The 18761-nt window shown below is 27.0% G+C and overlaps 5 protein-coding genes across 9 annotated transcripts; 2 read left to right on the top strand and 3 right to left on the bottom strand.

The window, feature by feature from the left end:
• Positions 1-1468: 1468 nt before the first annotated feature.
• Positions 1469-3762, bottom strand: LOC123271154 (lariat debranching enzyme). The gene is made up of 4 exons (XM_044737388.1): positions 3425-3762; positions 2871-3162; positions 2121-2221; positions 1469-2043 (listed from the first exon to the last, which is right to left on the bottom strand). The coding sequence occupies exons 1-4, from the start codon at positions 3619-3621 to the stop codon at positions 1500-1502; spliced, it is 1134 nt and encodes a 377-aa protein (XP_044593323.1). The 5' UTR covers positions 3622-3762; the 3' UTR covers positions 1469-1499.
• A 67-nt stretch (positions 3763-3829) lies between these two features.
• Positions 3830-6495, top strand: LOC123271159 (probable phospholipid hydroperoxide glutathione peroxidase). 3 transcript variants are annotated; one of them, XM_044737394.1, is made up of 5 exons: positions 3830-3962; positions 5397-5493; positions 5587-5696; positions 5981-6072; positions 6158-6495. In XM_044737394.1, the coding sequence occupies exons 2-5, from the start codon at positions 5405-5407 to the stop codon at positions 6371-6373; spliced, it is 507 nt and encodes a 168-aa protein (XP_044593329.1). In that variant the 5' UTR covers positions 3830-3962; positions 5397-5404; the 3' UTR covers positions 6374-6495. The 3 variants fall into 3 exon arrangements, with proteins under 3 accessions (XP_044593329.1, XP_044593328.1, XP_044593327.1); XM_044737393.1 differs by having other exon boundaries at positions 3831-3965; positions 5403-5493; XM_044737392.1 differs by lacking the exon at positions 3830-3962 and adding an exon at positions 4919-5020 and having other exon boundaries at positions 5403-5493.
• A 990-nt stretch (positions 6496-7485) lies between these two features.
• Positions 7486-9193, top strand: LOC123271607 (pyridoxal phosphate homeostasis protein). Its single transcript, XM_044737989.1, has 4 exons — positions 7486-7819; positions 8181-8535; positions 8621-8862; positions 8929-9193. Exons 1-4 carry the CDS (start codon positions 7736-7738, stop codon positions 8995-8997), a joined length of 750 nt encoding a protein of 249 aa, XP_044593924.1. The 5' UTR covers positions 7486-7735; the 3' UTR covers positions 8998-9193.
• An 860-nt stretch (positions 9194-10053) lies between these two features.
• On the bottom strand, positions 10054-15595 carry LOC123272122 (myosin regulatory light chain 2). Of its 3 annotated transcripts, none has more exons than XM_044738785.1 (5): positions 15447-15595; positions 13807-14052; positions 13023-13203; positions 11786-11861; positions 10054-10764 (listed from the first exon to the last, which is right to left on the bottom strand). In XM_044738785.1, exons 1-5 carry the CDS (start codon positions 15447-15449, stop codon positions 10611-10613), a joined length of 660 nt encoding a protein of 219 aa, XP_044594720.1. In that variant the 5' UTR covers positions 15450-15595; the 3' UTR covers positions 10054-10610. The 3 variants fall into 3 exon arrangements, with proteins under 3 accessions (XP_044594720.1, XP_044594722.1, XP_044594721.1); XM_044738787.1 differs by having other exon boundaries at positions 11786-11858; positions 15447-15593; XM_044738786.1 differs by lacking the exon at positions 15447-15595 and adding an exon at positions 14135-14299.
• On the bottom strand, positions 15442-18733 carry LOC123272121. The gene is made up of 5 exons (XM_044738784.1): positions 18622-18733; positions 17838-18008; positions 17404-17610; positions 17265-17318; positions 15442-16423 (listed from the first exon to the last, which is right to left on the bottom strand). Exons 1-5 carry the CDS (start codon positions 18660-18662, stop codon positions 16186-16188), a joined length of 711 nt encoding a protein of 236 aa, XP_044594719.1. The 5' UTR covers positions 18663-18733; the 3' UTR covers positions 15442-16185.
• Between the last annotated feature and the right edge of the window lie 28 nt (positions 18734-18761).

Here is an 18761-nt window from a genome sequence, read left to right as displayed (position 1 = left end):
TAATAAGAAGGGCCCAAAAATAATAAAGCGGTGGGAAAGGCGATATAAATTGTCTTTGATAACCAAAAGAATACCAGTCATCAATCTTCAGTCCTGCTTGGTAATTAAATGAGGACTTTTAGTGTATTTTTTTTTTCTATTAAATCAGAAATTACTTGAGGCGCATTTATTGCGGTTGAGATGTTTTAATTCTCACCGGGTATAATGCACTTCGTGGTAATTTCTTCGCGCATCTTAAATAAATTTTAAAATGTGAATAAGTGTGCTTAATAAAAAATAAATTACCCAACATCTGAGAACTTTTATAATTTTTTTATTTAAAAAAATTAAAAAGGAAAAATTTTACATGTAGAGAATGTAAAAAATTTTAAGTGCAGTTTTTAAAAATTAATTTTTGTTGATTCAAAACATAAAAAATTATTAAATGTCTGCTTATTTTAGTAGAAAATTAATTTAACATATTTAATAATTAAAATATTTAATAACAAATAAATTATGGCAAAAAAAAAATTAAAATTATAAAATAAAATTTTTTTTAAATAATTTTTTGGATTAAAAAATTATCTAATTGCTGCTAAGCTTAATGTTATTTTAATATCGTGAAAATCAGTGTTATTCTATTCAAAAACAAAATTCTTATAATTAAAATAGAGTGTAGATTTATTATTTGGGTCTAAGCATTAAATTAATATTTAACAATACCTTGGCTGTTAAATCTCACGCTAATCAGACGGATTAGAAGTACTAATCCTCGTTTTAAAAACAATGTCATTGATTGTAAGAAACTAGTGCGATGATATGTAGCTTTGAAAACATATCACAGCACTAATTTCGTGTAATCTTCGATATTTAACTATTTTTTTAAATTGTTGTTAATTAATTATCCTGCAGGTACACATTGAAGCTTATTAGTTCCAGTCGGACGTTTTTTAGCTCGTCACTGGGAGTAATAGGCTGCATAAGTGGATCTAAAGCATCAATTGTTTTTTCAAATTTTAATAATTTATTTTCTTTTACTTACTTATAATCTATAAGTATAATAATAATAATAATAATAATACTAATAATTTATGTGGTTATTATTGAATAAATTCTTGGATAAATTTTTTTCTTCAATCAAGTCAATTTTTTTAAAGAAAAAATTCATTGGTATTTTTTTATTTTTGATTTTTTAATAAAAATGATTAAATTTAAAATTATTATTACAAATAAATATCAGGATGTAAATTAGAATATTTTCAATACTTATTAATTAAAAATCAAAAATACAGTTGAGTATTCATACAATTATTATAATATAAAAAAAAATATTTAATTCTGTTAAATTAGAATTATTTTATTCAATGTATAAAATGTATAATACATTTATTAAAAAAAAAAAAATTCATTCATTCATTCAAAAATCACTTTAAAAAAATATGTTTTAAAAAATTTACAATTTATAAATTTGATTATTGCTACCAAAAATTAATTTTTACAAATACAAATGACTATTTAATTTAACTTCTACTTTGCTGAAGTTTTATAAGCTCACTGGGATCATCAATTCCCAATTTTTCGCAAAAGAATTTAGTTTGATTATTAACAGGTAAATTTTTAATTCCCCAAGACAATTCATTATCTCTTTCAAAGTTCAAAGGTACTTTTAAATCGTCATTAAATTTTTCCAACACAATATTTTTCTCAGCTTCAGTTGGAGTGAAATTCCAACGACCGGCTCCACCGGGTCCTGGCATGTAAGTGGGTGTGTTTTTAACACTAAGCAGATAATTTGTCAACAACAAAACAGAGAGCCACTCTATGTCATACGACAGAGACAGTGATTGTGTCTCATCATGTGGTATGTCTAAAATTTGCAAGAATTTACGCTTGGGCAGACACTTATCTAGAGCCAAAAATTTTGTTACTTTATCACGATTCTCATTCGGGACCAGGGCTGCAAATTTGCAGTGAAGATGAGCTGCAAACCAGTATGACGGGTAGTGATGCTTGAGGAGCTCCATTCCTGGTGGGCTGCCTAGAGCGTTGTTCTCGATGTCTTCTCTGTTAAATAAATTAAATTCATTAACCAAAATTTATAAAGATACAATTTTTTATTTTTTATTTAAATAAATACTTACTGAAAGTGCTTTTTAAACCTCAGTAATTTTTTTTCGTTGCCATACTTTGTAATTCCACAAGGCCAATCATGGGACAAAAATATATCTATGTTTCCACTTAACTGTAAATAAAAAATAATTATTCAATTATTTAATTTTTTTTAAATGATACTAAATAAGGAGACACTCCATTATTTTTAAATTTAATTTAAAAAATAAATTAGTTATTAAACTTAAATCATGAAAATTAAAGTAGCAGATATTTAATAAATTTTAGAATTTTTTTAAGAAATAAATTAATGCAAAAAAAAAAATTGACCTGTAAGAATTTAAAAAAATAAAAAATGCAATTTTTTTAAATTAATTTTTTGGAAGAAATTTTTTTGTTAAATAAAATTAAAAAATTGTCAAGTGACTGCTAACTTCAATGTCGTACTTAAAACACTAAAATTGAGACATTTGATAATTTAAAAAAATTTTTTACTTAATAAATTACAGGAAAAAAATTTTATTTAAAAAAATTCCATCTGTAGAAACATTAAAAAATTGTAAATGCAATTTTTCAAGAAAAATTAAAAAAGTTGTCAAGAGTTTGATAATTTCTATATCATTTAAATGTTGAAATGTTTTGATGTTATCAAAACATTAAAATTCATTTTCAAAAAATTGCATTTACATTTTTTTTATAAATGTTTTGTCATAATTTATTTGTTAGAAAAATCATAAAGTGTCTTCTAATTTAAGTATAATTTTTAAATAATAAAAACGTACCTGTTTCAACCTAAAGACTTCTAGGTTTCTAATATGATATACACTCCTAATAGTTGAACCATTATAAGGCGGCTGCTCGAAATGTCCAGCGAGCAAATTCTGAGCCTTAAAAATTCCAGAAATGCCAGCAATTCTAATTCCGCCGACATTTAGCACCCCTGCGTATCCCATGTAATAAATATTGGGAGCTACCCATCCTCCATAAGGAAGTTCTTGGAGATAATTAGAAGCCTCATGATTACCTCCGATGAATATTGTCAACACTGGAGCGGTTTTTTCTCCTGAATAATATCTAGAGTAAAAACAAAAACATTTATTAAATTTATCATCTTGTGACTAAGATTTTTTTCTATGACATTAAAGTTAGCAGCCACTTGACTATTTTTTTATTTCATTTAACAAATTTGTTCTGAAAAATTATTAAAAAAAATTGCATGTTTAATTTTTTTAATTTCTACGTCAATTAATTTTTGGAGTAATTTATTTCTTAAAAAAATTATATAAATTATCAAATATCTGCTACTTTAATTTTCATTATTTTTTCCAGTACTTACTTGTGAAAAGAACACAGTTCTTTATATTTATCTGGAACAGCCATATAATTTAAATCTTCAGCATTTCTTACTGATTGAAAATCACCACAACAAACCAATAAATCTACTTTTTTGCCAGTACTTTTTTCCGTGTCCATTAGAATGTCGTAAATAATTTCTAGCTCTCCATGAGCGCAACCTTCCACAGCAATTCTCATTTTGATTTTTTAATATATATTTTCACGTGAATATTTAATTTTTTCAAAACAGCTGATTTATCACACACCACTTCAACGTGTTACAATTTAAATTGTATTACCAGATTGCAAGGTAGATAAACCTAAGCCGGCTAATGTCATGTCAAAATTTGAGGTTAGTTTCTAATTATAATTTGTAGGGGGCGCTCCACTAAGCGCTTAGTGGAACGCGGCAATAGTGTAAAGTGTGAGTCGTAGTAACTAGTAAATAAGTTGCTCTGTTCGTTCAGTCAGCATTTTTTTCACCTGCAAATAAATATATTATCTCTACAATAATTATTTGATATTACATACTACTACTATAGGTAAGAATACGTCTGATAAATCTTTTACTTTAAGGTCCAGTTTTTCAATCCAGGATAAAAGTTATTATTATTGCCAATATTATATTTATATATATAAAATATATAGATATATTTTGTCATTGGATAAAATTTTATCCTGGATTGAAAAACTGGCCCAAAGAACAATTCAATATTATTTGATAGTTACATTTTATTTAATAAATAAATAAATAACTGATTCAATAAAAATAATAAATTAATAAATTGCGTGTAAATAGTAAATTTTAGTATCTAAGAGAACAAATTATGAATTAATAACCACCTAACGTTTTTACTTGTGCATTTACTATATTTTTAATATTACTTATTATTAATCTTATCTATTTCATAAAGCTATGTTGGTATTATTTATTTAATATGCTGGATGGATCACAATTTGGATTGACTATTTCAATTATTAATATAATGCCCTTGGCCACTGTCTCTCCTTATTGTAATAATAATGTATAAATTTATGTATTTGTATCTCATTTGTATACTTATGTGACCCTGTTAATGGCCATTGGCTGTTGGGTCTTTCAAAAAGAAATAAATAAATAAATAAATAGTGTAAATGAGTAATCTCTTGATGACGGATCAGTTCTTTCGCTGTTTTCTTGATAGATGGCGCTACTTGCAAGTTCAAAAATTTTTCTTGCAAAATAAAGAATTAGTACAAAAATTTTGAGTTTTAATTAATAAAAAGGAAATTGTTTTTTAACTTTTGGATCTTTCTATTTTTTATTTACATTTTTAAATAAAAATTGGAAAATTAATTTTGTTTGCTTACAAAAAAAAATCACATTAAAGTTAACAGTGATAATTTTTCAATTTTTTTTAACCAAAAATATTATTAAATATCTCCTAAATAAATTTTCTTAAAAAAAATTGTTTGAAAAATTTTCAAGTTGAGTATAATTAATTGTGACAAATAAATAATTTTTTTTTTTTTTCACTGAATAAATCTAGGAGAAGAATGCGTTTTTTGAAATATCCAATAATACCTGCCGGGTTGCAACAAATTCGAAATTTAGCAGGCACGTATTTAAATACTCCCAAGTTATAAGTAGTTAAATTGAAAAATTTAAATTTAATTAGTATCGTTTTTAATTGTTTTAATTCTATTTGCAAGATAAATTAATTGTAGGAGTTTAACAACAAATATGTCGCTAAAATGACATTAAAGTTAGCTTTCACTTGACAATTTTTTAATTTTATTTAAAAAACATTGCATTTTTTAATTTTTTTTTAATTTCTTCATGTTAATTCTTTAAATAATTTTTTTTTTGTCATAATTTATTTGTTAAAAAAATTGTCAAATATCTGCTAAATAAATTTACATGTCGTTAAAAATGATTTACTGTAACGAAAAAAATTATTTAATTAAAAAATGATAAAATATTTTTGTAATTTAAATAGTTATGAGTGGAAACTTGGATTACAAGTCGGCCAAGTCCGTCCATGATTTCGAAGCTGAATCCATTAAGGGGGAAAAAGTACCTTTGGAAAAGTAGGTTAAACTATGAATGTACTTATTTTTTTCGAGTTCAATTCCGGTTTCTATAAACTGTTAATTTAAACATTGCTATGAATTAAATTTCAGGTATAAAGGCCACGTTCTGTTGATTGTAAATGTCGCATCTAAGTGTGGACTCACTGCTACTAATTACAAAGAACTGAATGAGCTTTATGATCAATATGCAGAGTCTCGTGGTATTTATATAAAATTTATCATTTTTTCAACAATAGTTTTTTTTGCCCTCCGGGCGGAAAGTGGCAACTTTCGTCCCGCTGCGCTAAACTAAGTTGCCACTTTCCGCCTTCGTCGGACAAAAAAATAGTATACACTCCTCGGGAAGTAAATAAGAAAGCCTCAGATCACATGTTTGTTGACCTCGGCTTCGCCTCGGCCAACAATTGCATGTGATCTGAGACATTTCTTACTTTACTTCCCTAGGTGTGTAATATACTATTATTAATTTAAAAAAATAATTTAGGTCTTCGTATTTTGGCATTCCCATGCAATCAATTTAACGGTCAAGAGCCCGGAGGCAGTGAAGAAATTTGCAGCTTTGCTAATCGTCAAAAAGTATTTTTTTTATTTTAATTCATTATTTTTGTTTAGCAAACTTTGATAAAATTCTTGTAATTTATTTTACTTTTTTTCGGCGTAGATCAAGTTTGATTTGTTTGAAAAGATAGACGTCAATGGTGAGACAGCTCATCCACTGTGGAAGTACTTGAAGCAGGAAAAGGGCGGATTACTGGGAAGCTTTATCAAGTGGAACTTCACAAAATTCATCGTCGACAAAGACGGAAAAGTCGTCGAGCGACACGGACCAAATGTTGATCCAAGTAGCTTGGTGAAACATTTGGAGAAGTACTTTTGAGGCGAGCAATATACCTCAATTTAATCCCAAAATACAGTTGTAATATAATTCTGCTGTTTATCGGAATAATCAGCACATCACAATTAAACGTATCAATGATAATAAAGTTAACCGACATTTAACAATTTTTTATTTATTTTATTAATTAAATTAAGTCTAAAATAATATTTTTAAAAAATTGCTCTTGTAGTTTTTCAAACTTTCTGTATGTGAAATTTTTTCTTTTAATTTTTTTAAAAATAATTTTTCAATAAAACAAATTATTATTATTATTAATATAAAAATAAATTATAAAAATTTTAACATGTCGGATAATTTAGTTTTCATAACGTATGAATTTTTCCTTTATGAAAGGAAATAATTAGTATTACTACTATTGTAAACTGTTCTGTTAAATAATTGATCTCAAACTATTATTGTTATCATTTTGAATTATGTAATATTTTATCTTGTTTATTTTTGTTATGATTATTACGCATTTCTTCGAGAGTATCACGTCTGACATCAAAGATAAATCTGAGTTACCAATTTTGTAATCAACACATATGTACATAATTATAAATCCGTTCATAGGTATCAATTCACACTCACCTCAGGCAGATTGGGACTTTGTACTTTGATTGTTTTAAAAAAAAATTCCATTTATCCATACGAAAGTGTCTTAAATTTTTTTAACAAGTCAATATATTTTCCTATCGTTATCATTATTATGTATTGGTATGGAATTGTTTTAAATTAAAAAGCCGTGGATAAATTTTCCATGAAAATTAATGAAAATAAAGTTAGCCGACATCTAAAAATTCTTATGATTTTTTTTATTCAAAAATTATTACAAAAAAATTTTTTTCATTTGTTAAAAACTTCAAAAACTGTTAGTGCAATTTTTTAATTATAATTTAATAAATTAAGCAAAATAAAAAAATCAAAAATGTCGGCTAACTTTATTATTATTGAAAATTAAAGTAGCAGATATTTAATAATTTTTAGAATTTTTAAAATTAAAAAAAAAAATTTACATGTCAAAATTGTAAAAAATTAAAAGTGCAATTTTTTGGAACAAATTTATTTGTTAAAAAAAATTAAAAATTGTCAAGTGATTGCTAACTTTAATGTCATAAATTTTATGTTAGTATAAACATAAATGTTCTACTCCCGCTACAATTATAATTTCCCCCCATTCTTTTTCAAGTGACCTCTGCCGGGACTTGTTTAACTAATTTGACGTTCTCCATGTTTTTAATTATTACAGAGTAACTTGTATTATTGTATCTAATGATTGTCGTATTTTTAATAATACAAAAATGATGATAAGCTTTAATAACAATATTAATTGTTGATTTAATACCACTGACAATTTATGTAATGAAGATAAAAATGGTGGACATAGCTGGAAACCTCAGTTTCGTCAGAGATAAAATTTCTCAAGCATGTTCTAGACGTCCATCTGTAAGTAAATAAAAAAATGATCAATTATTTATTAATTACATTAAAGTTAGCAACCACTTGATCAATTTTTTAATTTTATTTAACAAAAAAATTTGTCCCAAAAAATTATTTTTAAAAAATTGCATTTTTTATTTTTAAAAATTTTTTTTGCCATAATTTATTTGTAATATAATTATTAAAATTATTAAATATATGCTAAATTAATTTTCATTAAAAAAAGAATTATTTAAAAAAAATTTAATTTTTTAAAACTTGTCAATTTTTTATTGTCATGATTTATTAAAAAAAAAATAAAATAAATTATTATATTTATCATCAAAATTTATTTTAGTAAAATCAAAATATTTACAATTTATTTTAGGAGTTTGGTAATGTAATACCGCGTCTGGTGGCTGTCAGCAAGACAAAGCCGCCAAATTTGGTGATAGACGCTTACGACGCTGGTCAACAACACTTTGGGGAAAATTACGTCAATGAGTTGATCGAAAAAGCCGGACACCCTGACATCCTAAAGCGTGACATCCGCTGGCATTTCATCGGTCACCTGCAGAGAAACAAAGTAAATAAAGTGCTGGCGGTGCCGAATATCTGGGTTGTCGAGACAGTCGACTCGAATAAATTGGCAACGGCGCTAGATACTGCTTGGCCGAAGTTCAGAACAAGTGATGACTTTAAGCTTAATATTATGGTTCAAGTAAACACCAGCAAAGAACAAGGTATTGCTCATCATCACCAGCCAATTTTAATTCCACTAATTTTTATCTAATTTAATTTCTATATTTTTTATTTAACTTATTGCAGAAAAAAGTGGATGCGAGCCAGCTGAAGCTTCCTCGCTGGTAAAACACGTCCTAGAAAATTGTAAAAATTTAAACTTCTTGGGAATTATGACAATTGGAGCCTACGGTTACGATCCAGCGAGCGGTCCTAATCCAGACTTTCTTTCTTTGCGACAGTGCAGAGAAGAAATTTGCAAAGAACTGAGTCTTGATAAAGAGCAGGTTGAATTATCAATGGGAATGTCTACTGACTTCGAGCATGCTGTTAGTATTTTAATAAATAAATAATTTTTTAATATAAATTATTCTCTAACCTAAATTATTTTTTAGATTGAACTTGGCAGTACAAATGTGAGAGTAGGAAGCTTGTTATTCGGTGAACGGCCACCCAAGCACTGAATATATAAATAAAATTACTTAATCCAAGGTTTCTTTATAAATACCATATGAAATATTTAAATATAAATTCACTTTTGTACTGCATTAATTGTACAAAGTGAAAACATCGTCTTCTCACTAAAGAGATTGGATAATAAATATTAATATCACTTGAAGAAATGCCAAATCAAAAATAAAGATATTTATATTATTTAAATGATTAATTAACCACTAGCAACCTTGCAGTCACTACGTGACTGCCGTGAAATGTAAATAAATAAAATTTTGCTTTATTAAATAATGATTTTTGTTAAATTGCACTGTACTTTCTTAAATAATCACGTTTTTAATGATATAAGCTCATCAAGAGCTTTCATTTAAGTACCCACATGCATTTTTGATATATACATATATATAATATATATAAATATATGAAAAATTGATGTGGGTACTCAAATGAAAGGTCTCGATGAGTGTAACATCAGGATGAGCTTATATCTTTAAAAATGTCAATAGTTCACAAGATATAAGGTAATTTATTAATTATTGACATTTTTAAAGATATAAGCTCATCCTGATGTTACACTCATCGAGACCTTTCATTTAAGTACCCACATGGCAATTTTTATATATTTTATATATATGGTATTTGTGGAATATATAAATATATAAAATATATGAAAAATTGATGTGGATACTCAAATGAAAGGTCTTGATGAGTGTAACATCGGTATGAGCTTATATCTTTAAAAATGTCAATAGTTCACAAGATATAAGGTAATTTCTCAATTATGTATCTAGAGATCGAGCATTTTCGAATGAAGCCTAAATACTTATCATCAAAAATTGACTATTGGTGAGAATGTTATGAAACCATGAAAAGGCACAATTCCAGGTAAAGACCTTTCCAACGATACCAAATTTAACCATTAAAACCCATTTTATCATCTAAATACACTGGCCAAAAAATTTTGCTTATTCTCTTAATAATATATATTATTTATTTAAATATAATGTCAATAATTTATAATTTTTAGGGATTTAAAAATTATTTTTTTTATGAACGATATTCAAGGATTTTAAAACCTCCTTTGACGATAGCCCGTCTCTTTATTTTTTATTTATATATATCATTATTATTATTATTCTTATTATAATTTTATTATTATTACTATTACTTTAAATTATTTATTATGAAAATGAATAGTGAAGGATGCAAGGGAATTATATCTCTGACGTTGTACATATACTACAATCTCAATAAGTACAGCACACGTATACATAAATTATTATTATTATCATTATTATTATTATTATAATTATTATTATTATTATTATTATTATTATTATTATTATTATTATTATTATATACACGAACAGATGTCCCCGAGTTTTATTGAAATTTAGGTATTAATATTTATATTCTTTGTTTAAATAAATAAAATTAACCAGGGCTCAGCTAATCGCGCGTTCAAGTCCAAGGTGCAACTTTGCCAGCCATTAAAAGACTTTGTAATTAAATAAATATTTAAAATTAAATTTTTTGAGTAAAACGATGAGATGGACCAGCTTGTTATTATTATTATTATCATCATAATTAATTAATTTATTTGTTTATTTATTTATTGATGGGTTTATTCATCATCTTCTTCGCCGGTACCGGTCAGCATGGCAATAAGACTCTGGGTGTCAATCATTCCTTTCTCATCAATGTACATGTTGTCAAAGGCATCGTTTACTTCCTTGGCTGTGAATTTGTCGCCAAAGGTCACCAGAGCGTGCCTCAACCTGGACAATTTTATTTTTAAATTTATTTAAAGTTCACGGGGTAATTTTAAATATGATACTGAGTCATAATACTAAAGTTAGCCGACGATTTTCATTTTTAATAATTAAATTAGAACAAAAAAATATTTTTTTTTTAATTTCACTTACAGTTTTTAAAGTTTTTTAAAAGTGAAATTTTTTTTTATTTTTTTGTCATCATTTCTTCAATAAAAAAAAAATTATTAAATGTCGGCTAACTTAATTTTCATTACTGAGTCAGCTGATAGCTGTCAATTTTTTTTTTTTTTTTTAATTTTTGTAACAAATTAATTAAAAAAAAAAAATGCTTCTAAAAATTTATGACATTAAATTTAGCTGTCACTTGATTAATTCTTAATTTTATTTAACGATTGAATTAATTCTAAAAAATTGCGTTTTTAATTTTTTAAAATTTCTACATGTCAATTTTTTAAATATTTTTTTTTGCCATTATTTATTTGTGTAAAAAAAATTTAAAAATTATTAAATATCTGCTAACTTTATTATCATAAAAATTTCTACTAATGATTTTTTTTAAATTTTTATAATAGTGAAATCAGCTGATATCTGTCAATTTTTTTTAAATTAATTACAACAATAAAAATACTTTTAAAAACTTCTACTAATAATTTTCACATGTGGAATTATTTAATAAAATTAAAAAAAAAAGAATTTAATTGATTTTTTATTTGAAAAAAATTTTTAAAATCAGCTGACAGCTGTCAATTTTTTTAACAAATTAATTACAAAAAAAATGCTTCTAAAAATTTCCACTGATTTTTTTTTAATTTTTATAACAATAAAATCAGCTGACAGCTGTCAACTTTTTTTTTAATTAATTACAACAATAAAAACACTTAAAAACTTCTACTAATAATTTTCACCTGTAGAATTATTTAGTAAAGTTTTTAAAAAACGAATTTAATTGATTTTTTACTCTAAAAAATTTTTTTACTCCTATCATCTTCAATATCACATTTTAAATAAAAAAAAGTTTACTCACCTGTCTCCATTGATCTTTCCATTGGTGTCAAAGGTGCTGAAGGCCTCGATAATAACTGAGTCCTCATCCGATCCTGCTGTAACATCGCCAACGAGGCATAGTGAGTACTAATGAACGGGTAAGGGCCACACAGACAAGTGCAGAAAACACATAGAGCAAGACCAGGATAAGGAGGCGAAACACGTTCGCTCACACTTTTTTGGGTTGACACGATTAATTACAATTACATCGATTTATAAAATAATTACCACGATTTCCAGGACACAAAATAAATATTTTTTTTTTTAACTATTAATAAAGACCAATTATAAATAAATAGAGAAGAAACATACCGGGTTTGACATTCAAGTGAAGGTAACCTCAAAAAATCAAATTTTTGAACAAGACAAAGGTCTTAACAATGCTGAAGTTAGCTTACAACTGTCATTTTTTTTTAATTGTTACAACAATTAATTACAATAAAAAAAAATCTTTAAGAAAAATTCCACTGATGCTTTATTAATTTTTATGATAATTAATTTAGCAGATACTAAATTATTTTAAGAATTTTTGTAACAAATAAATTATAGCAAAAAAAAATTGACAAGCTGTCACTTAACCAATTTTTAATTTTCTTCAACAATTAAATTAATTCTAAAAAATAATCGTTAAAAAATTGCATTTTTAAAATTTCTACATGTCAATTTTTTTTTCCACAATTTGTTAGAAAAATTCTAAAAATTGTTAAAATTAATTTTCATGAAATTTTAAAAATTAAAAAATGCCATTTTTTAAAAATAATTTTTTAGAACAAATTTGTTTGTTAAAAAAAATTAAAAAATGGTTAAATGGCAGCTAACTTTAATGTCATTTAATTTTTACATGTGGAAGTTTTTAAATAAAATTTTTTTTTATAATAAATTAATTGTTATAAATTAAAAAAAAAATTTTAATGTCAGTTAACTTCAGTTCATTCGTTAAAAAAAAAAAAAAAACACACGGATAAGTTGAAATTGGGAAGAAGACACAAATGGAAGACATAAATTAAAAAAAAGGTAACATTGACACTGACACAAACTTTAAGTCTAACAATTAAAAATAAATTTAGATATTTAAAATAAATAAAAATAATAATTTAATTATTTGTAGATCCGGTGAAACGGAGGGCTGCTGGCTCGCCAATTCTATAGTTTCCTTTACCTCTGTGTGACCCTTACCCGTCACGTAGTTTTAAATCGTAAGATTGTCTCGTACGAACCTCCCGACATACGGTTGGCAAACAGAGTGAGAAGTTGAGTGAAGTTGATGGGTCCCTCTACCTCTTCCAGCATCGCGTCCAACTCCTTGTCAGTGGCCAGACGACCTACTGAGTCAAAGGTCTGACGCAGGTCTTCCTTGCCGATGATGCCGTCTTTGTCGTGGTCCATCATCTGGAAGGCCTTGAAGACAAAAAAAATAAAAATAAATAAATTAAAAAAAAACCAGAACCAAAGAAGACGATGTCTTGGTAATTAAAAAATAATAACACTAAAGTTAGCCGACATTTTTAATTTTTTTTTCAATAATTAAATTAGAACAAAAAAATATTTTTTAAAAATTGCACTTACAGTTTTTAAAGTTTTTTACAAATGAAATTTTTTTTTTATTTTTTTGTAATATTTTTTTTTAATAAAAAAATACTGTTAAAATTTTTAGATGTCGGCTAACTTAATTTTCATAATTTATTTAGCAGATATTTGACAATTTTTGTAACAAATTAATTATGACAAGAAAAAAATTATTTAAAAAATTTACATGTAAAAATTTAAAAAAATTAAAAATGCAATTTTTTTAAAATAATTTTTTGCAACAAATTTTTCAGTTAAATAAATTTAAAAAATTGTCAAGTGAAAGCTAACTTTAATGTCACTTTAGAAAAATTGCACTTATAGTTCTTCAAGTTTTTTACGAATGAAATTTGTTTTTAATAATTTTTTCAATGAAAAAAAATTCTTAAAATTTTCAGATGTCGGCTAACTTAATTTTCATAAAAAAATAATTACTTCTTTGAACTCAGCGACTTGCTTCTGTGTGAACAGAGAGAAGACACTGGATCCAGCGCGCTTAGCACGTTTGGAGCCACGGCTGCTGGCTCTTTGGGACCCGCTGGGTGTTCCTGAAGGACTCTTTGGCTTGGGAGCTTCCTTGGGTGACTCTGGAGGAGGCGTCGGTGAAGCTGCTGCAGCTGGTGCTGGGGTCGGCGATGCGTCTTCCTTCTTTTTCGTCTTCTTCTTCTTTTCCTTATCCGCCTGAAGATTAAAGGTAAGAATTTAATTTAATTTATTATTATAAAAAATAAAATAAAATAAAATAATTATTTTAAAAACTGACCATTATTTAAATAAAAATTTTCTAAAATATTTAATTAACCAGACGAGTGTCAAAGAGCGAGTGAAAATTGGAGATTGAAGAGTGCCAATGGATAGAAGCTCCCGACTAATAAACTTTGATACTGAGACGCTTCAGGAAAATTAGGAAGGCGTCTTCGCGGAGCTTGGGCCTAATAATAGGCCTCTGGCTCTACCACACTACTCTATCCCGTTTGGTGTAATAATCTACCGGGACGTATATAGACCGCCTCTCGAGTTACTCGATATTACGTAAGTCTATGTATTTATTTTTACAATAATTATGCACTAACTCTAGTTATCTATATTATTAAGAGAATAAGCAAAATTTTGTGGCCAGCGAATAAGTATTTAGGCAGCATTTGAAAATATTCTATATCTAGATATATAATTAAGAAATGACCCTGTATCTCGTTAACTCTTGACATTTTTAAAGATATAAGCTCACCCCGACATTACACTCATCGAGACCTTTCATTTGAGTACCCACATCAATTTTTCATATATTTCTTATATATAATATATATAAATATATAAAATATATGAAAAATTGATGTGGGTACTCAAATGAAAGGTCTCGATGAGTGTAATGTCGGTATGAGCTTATATCTTTAAAAATATCATAAGTTAACAAAATACAATATAATTTCATAATAATTGACATTTGTAAAGATATGAGCTCATTCTGATGTTACACTCATCGAGACCTTTCATTTGAATACCCACATCAATTTTTATATATTTTGTATATTTATATATATATATGTATATATATTATATGTATGTATATATGAAAAATATATAAAAAATTGATGTGGGTACTCAAATGAAAGGTCTCAATGAGTGTAACATCAGGATGAGCTTATATTTTTGAAAAGGTCAATAGTTAAAAAATTACAGTGCAATTTAACAAAATTTTATTTATTTATAGTTCACAAGTCACGGCAGTCACATAGTGACTGCAAAGTTGCTCGTATATATTAATATGTCTCTTGGATTTATTAAAGTACCAAGCTGAAGAATAATAATCTAGAATTTAAAGAAGAAATAATAAATTTATTCACACTTTATAATCTAGAGAATAAAATACGAAAATTTAAGTGAAGATAATTGGCACAGCACCTTCACCGTCTAATAAAGTAATCACTCTTATTTAAACACTCAATAAATATATATGTATATATATAAAATAAAATAATCAATCTTGTGTCACTGTTGATAAAAATCTAGTCTTCACTTTCTCAAATTAATTACTTAGAATATTTTGTTTTTTATTGTTAACTTTAGATACTTACCATGTTTACAGTTGGTATTCAAAAACTTGGATGGTGCGAGATGGTTACACAGAACCAACTGTCCAACTGATAGAGCTGAACTTGTCTAAGTAACTTTGGGCTGTTGTGCCCCCACTATGTATATCAAGACAACCAGGGGATGCTCCGCCTGGTTTTCTACAACCCGCACTCACCCATCTGACCATATTTAGTGCGAGGTGACTCAAAATAGCGTACTTACACGACGTTACCGTCTTAAAACTAAAACGGTATGCCGGGGAGGTTGTGAGTATAACAACGAGAAGAACCGGACTCTCCCGATTATCCAAAGTTATTCTTATTTATTTTATTTTATTTTAAACAACGCTGGATATATAAGTCAAGGGTGCACGAAGAGATCCAAACTGAGTTGCTCCACCATTAAGTTGTCTTCTTCCTATTTATTCTCGCGGCTATTCTCCGTCTTCTATATCGGATATCCATACCAGTCCCTCTGAAGCGAGATAATGTCAACCATAATCAGACAACTCCTCCACTTGACTTCTTCTTCTTCTTCTTCTTGTAACACTACTCTATTTCATAATACTGCTAAAAGCACGTGTGCTACTGTCAAGACGGATATAGAGTCATGCATATTTCAGAAGATTTAAATAAAGTACACTAGGAAGTCGGTGGAGAAAATTAAAGAACAAATGAGGTTACATATCTATCACTAAAAATTTTATTTATTCATATTTTTCATATCTTCTTACATTAGGAGTCAGTAATTTCCCGGAAATTGGTGTTGCATTTTTTTAAAAGGCCTAGACACAATCCTTGAACACTTAACGCAGTTACTGAAGCTGTCTGTAGCATGGCTGGTGGTTCTACAAACAGGTCGCTTCTTAATCTGAGTCTTCTTCCGTTTGCTGGCTATCATTTGCAGTTCTCTCAATTCTTTTGGGCTTGGCTGGTGGCCCAACGGCTGAGACTTACTTCTTACCACCGGTAACTCGGGTCTAAGTGATGACAAATGTGATTATTTATTTCGATTTAATTTACTAAATAATTTAAACTAGCAACAATGCAGTCACTAGGTGACTGCCGTAATTTTTTAACGATAAATATAATAAAAATTTTTTTTATTAAATGACTTTTGTTAAATTGCACTTTACTTTCATTAACTATTGACATTTATAAAAATATAAGCTCATTTAAATGTTACACTCATCAAGAGCTTTCATTTGAGTACCCACATCAATTTTTATATATTTTTTCAAATATACATATATATAATATATATTTTGAAGATATAAGCTCATCTTGATGTTACACTCATCAAGAGCTTTCATTTGAGTACCCACATGCATTTTTGATATATTTTTCATATATAAATATATATAATATATATAAATATATAAAATATTTGAAAAATTGATGTGGGTACTTAAATGAAAGGTCTTGATGAGTGTAATGTCAGGGTGAGCTTAGATCTTCAAAAATGTCAATAGTTGACAAGATACAAGGTCATTTCTTAATTATTGACATTTTTAAAGATATAAGCTCATTCTGATGTTACACTCATCGAGACCTTTCATTTAAGTACCCACATGGCAATTTTTATATATTTCATATATATGGTATTTGTGAAATATATAAATATATAAAATATATGAAAAATTGATGTGGGTACTCAAATGAAAGGTCTCGATGAGTATAACATCAAAATGAGCTTATATCTTTAAAAATGTTAATAGTTCACGAGATACAGGATCTTAAGATTTCTTAAGACACAAAATTTTCCTTATTCTCTTAATAATTTAAATGATCTAAAATCTCAAAAAGAAGAAAAAAACTTACTTTGTTTTTAAATTTTCGGGAATTTCTTCCGAGATTATTGAGCTTAAGCATGACCTGTAATCAGTCAGCTGTAAATTACATTTAAATTTAAAACTAGCATTCATTAAATTTAGTTATATTATTTCTTCTTTCAGATTACTTGTACTCTGAAGCGTCAGAGATTAAGGAAGATGAACTTGAAGGCGGATCGGGTGTTTCTGGTCGGGCAGATCTGAAGCCGGAAGTTGCTGATGAACACTCGGACCTAGTTGGCTTGGAAGACGGCTTCTGCAGCATCAGCGGAGGCATGTACACCCGATGAGTCATGTCAGTCCACCAGGCTCGCTCGGTTAAGTCCGTTTGTTGCCTTTTAATCATTAAACCACTTATTTCGGTACCTCAAATATTAACAGAACAACAAAACCCCTCTATTCTATAAGCCACACACGTAATACAACTCAACATTTTATTCTCGGTCGGACCAACAGACCCGGGTGGCGGCATTTAAAAAGACAACCCAAGTTGAAAATAAATTTCATCGACAGAAATGTTATACAGGTAACTAAAATATAAAATACAAATACTGCCAAGTACAATTTTCTGTAATCCCCAAGGTGGCTGTACTCTTCTTCATTTAGGTTATTAACCTGTCCAGTTTCTAAATTTATTTTATTTTCTTCCACAGTGGGCGCCATTTTATCCTGATGCTGGTACGCCATTTCTTCGGTAATAACTGACTTAACCTCCTTCTTGCGCTTTCTGCGTCTGTTTTGCAATAAATATTTATGATATTAAAGTTAAAAATCACTTTATCATTTTAAAAATTGTTTTTTAACAAACAAATTTATTTAAAAAATTGCATTTTTTATTTTTAAAAATTTTTATCTCAATTTTTTTTTTAATTTTTTTGCCATAATTTATTTGTTACAAAAATGATTAAATATCTGTTTAATTAATTTAATGAAATTTAGCTGTTACTTGAATATTTTTTATTTTTTTTAACAAACAAATTTATTTAAAAAATTGCATTTTTATTTTTAAAAATTTTATATCAATTTTTTTTTCTTCGAATTTTTTGCCATAATTTATTTGTTACAAAAATGATTAAATATCTGTTTAATTAATTTAATGAAATTTAGCTGTTACTTGAATATTTTTTATTTTTTTTAACAAACAAATTTGTTTAAAAAATTTCATTTTTTATTTTTTTATAATTTTTACATGTTAATTTTTTCTTCTAATTTTCTTTCTCTAAATTTATTTGTTACAAAAATTATCGATATTATTTATTAAAAATTAATTTATTAATTAAAAAATTGATTAAACATCTCCTAAATTAAATAAAATAATAAAATCACTGAAAATCATAAATACTTACGCGCATTTAGTGCAGCCGCATTTACCGGAGCTTTTAGTCATTTTGTAAGAATTATGACGGCGATTTTCCAGCCGTTTTACAATAACAGTTCGTTTCTTATTATTTCTGTATAAATCACCGGCAATTAATGAAGTGAGTAT

The sequence above is a fragment of the Cotesia glomerata genome, linkage group LG9 (genome assembly GCF_020080835.1).
Source record: "Cotesia glomerata isolate CgM1 linkage group LG9, MPM_Cglom_v2.3, whole genome shotgun sequence".
Classification (NCBI taxonomy): Eukaryota; Metazoa; Arthropoda; class Insecta; order Hymenoptera; family Braconidae; genus Cotesia; species Cotesia glomerata.
This window is presented reverse-complemented; position numbering and strand designations above follow the sequence as displayed.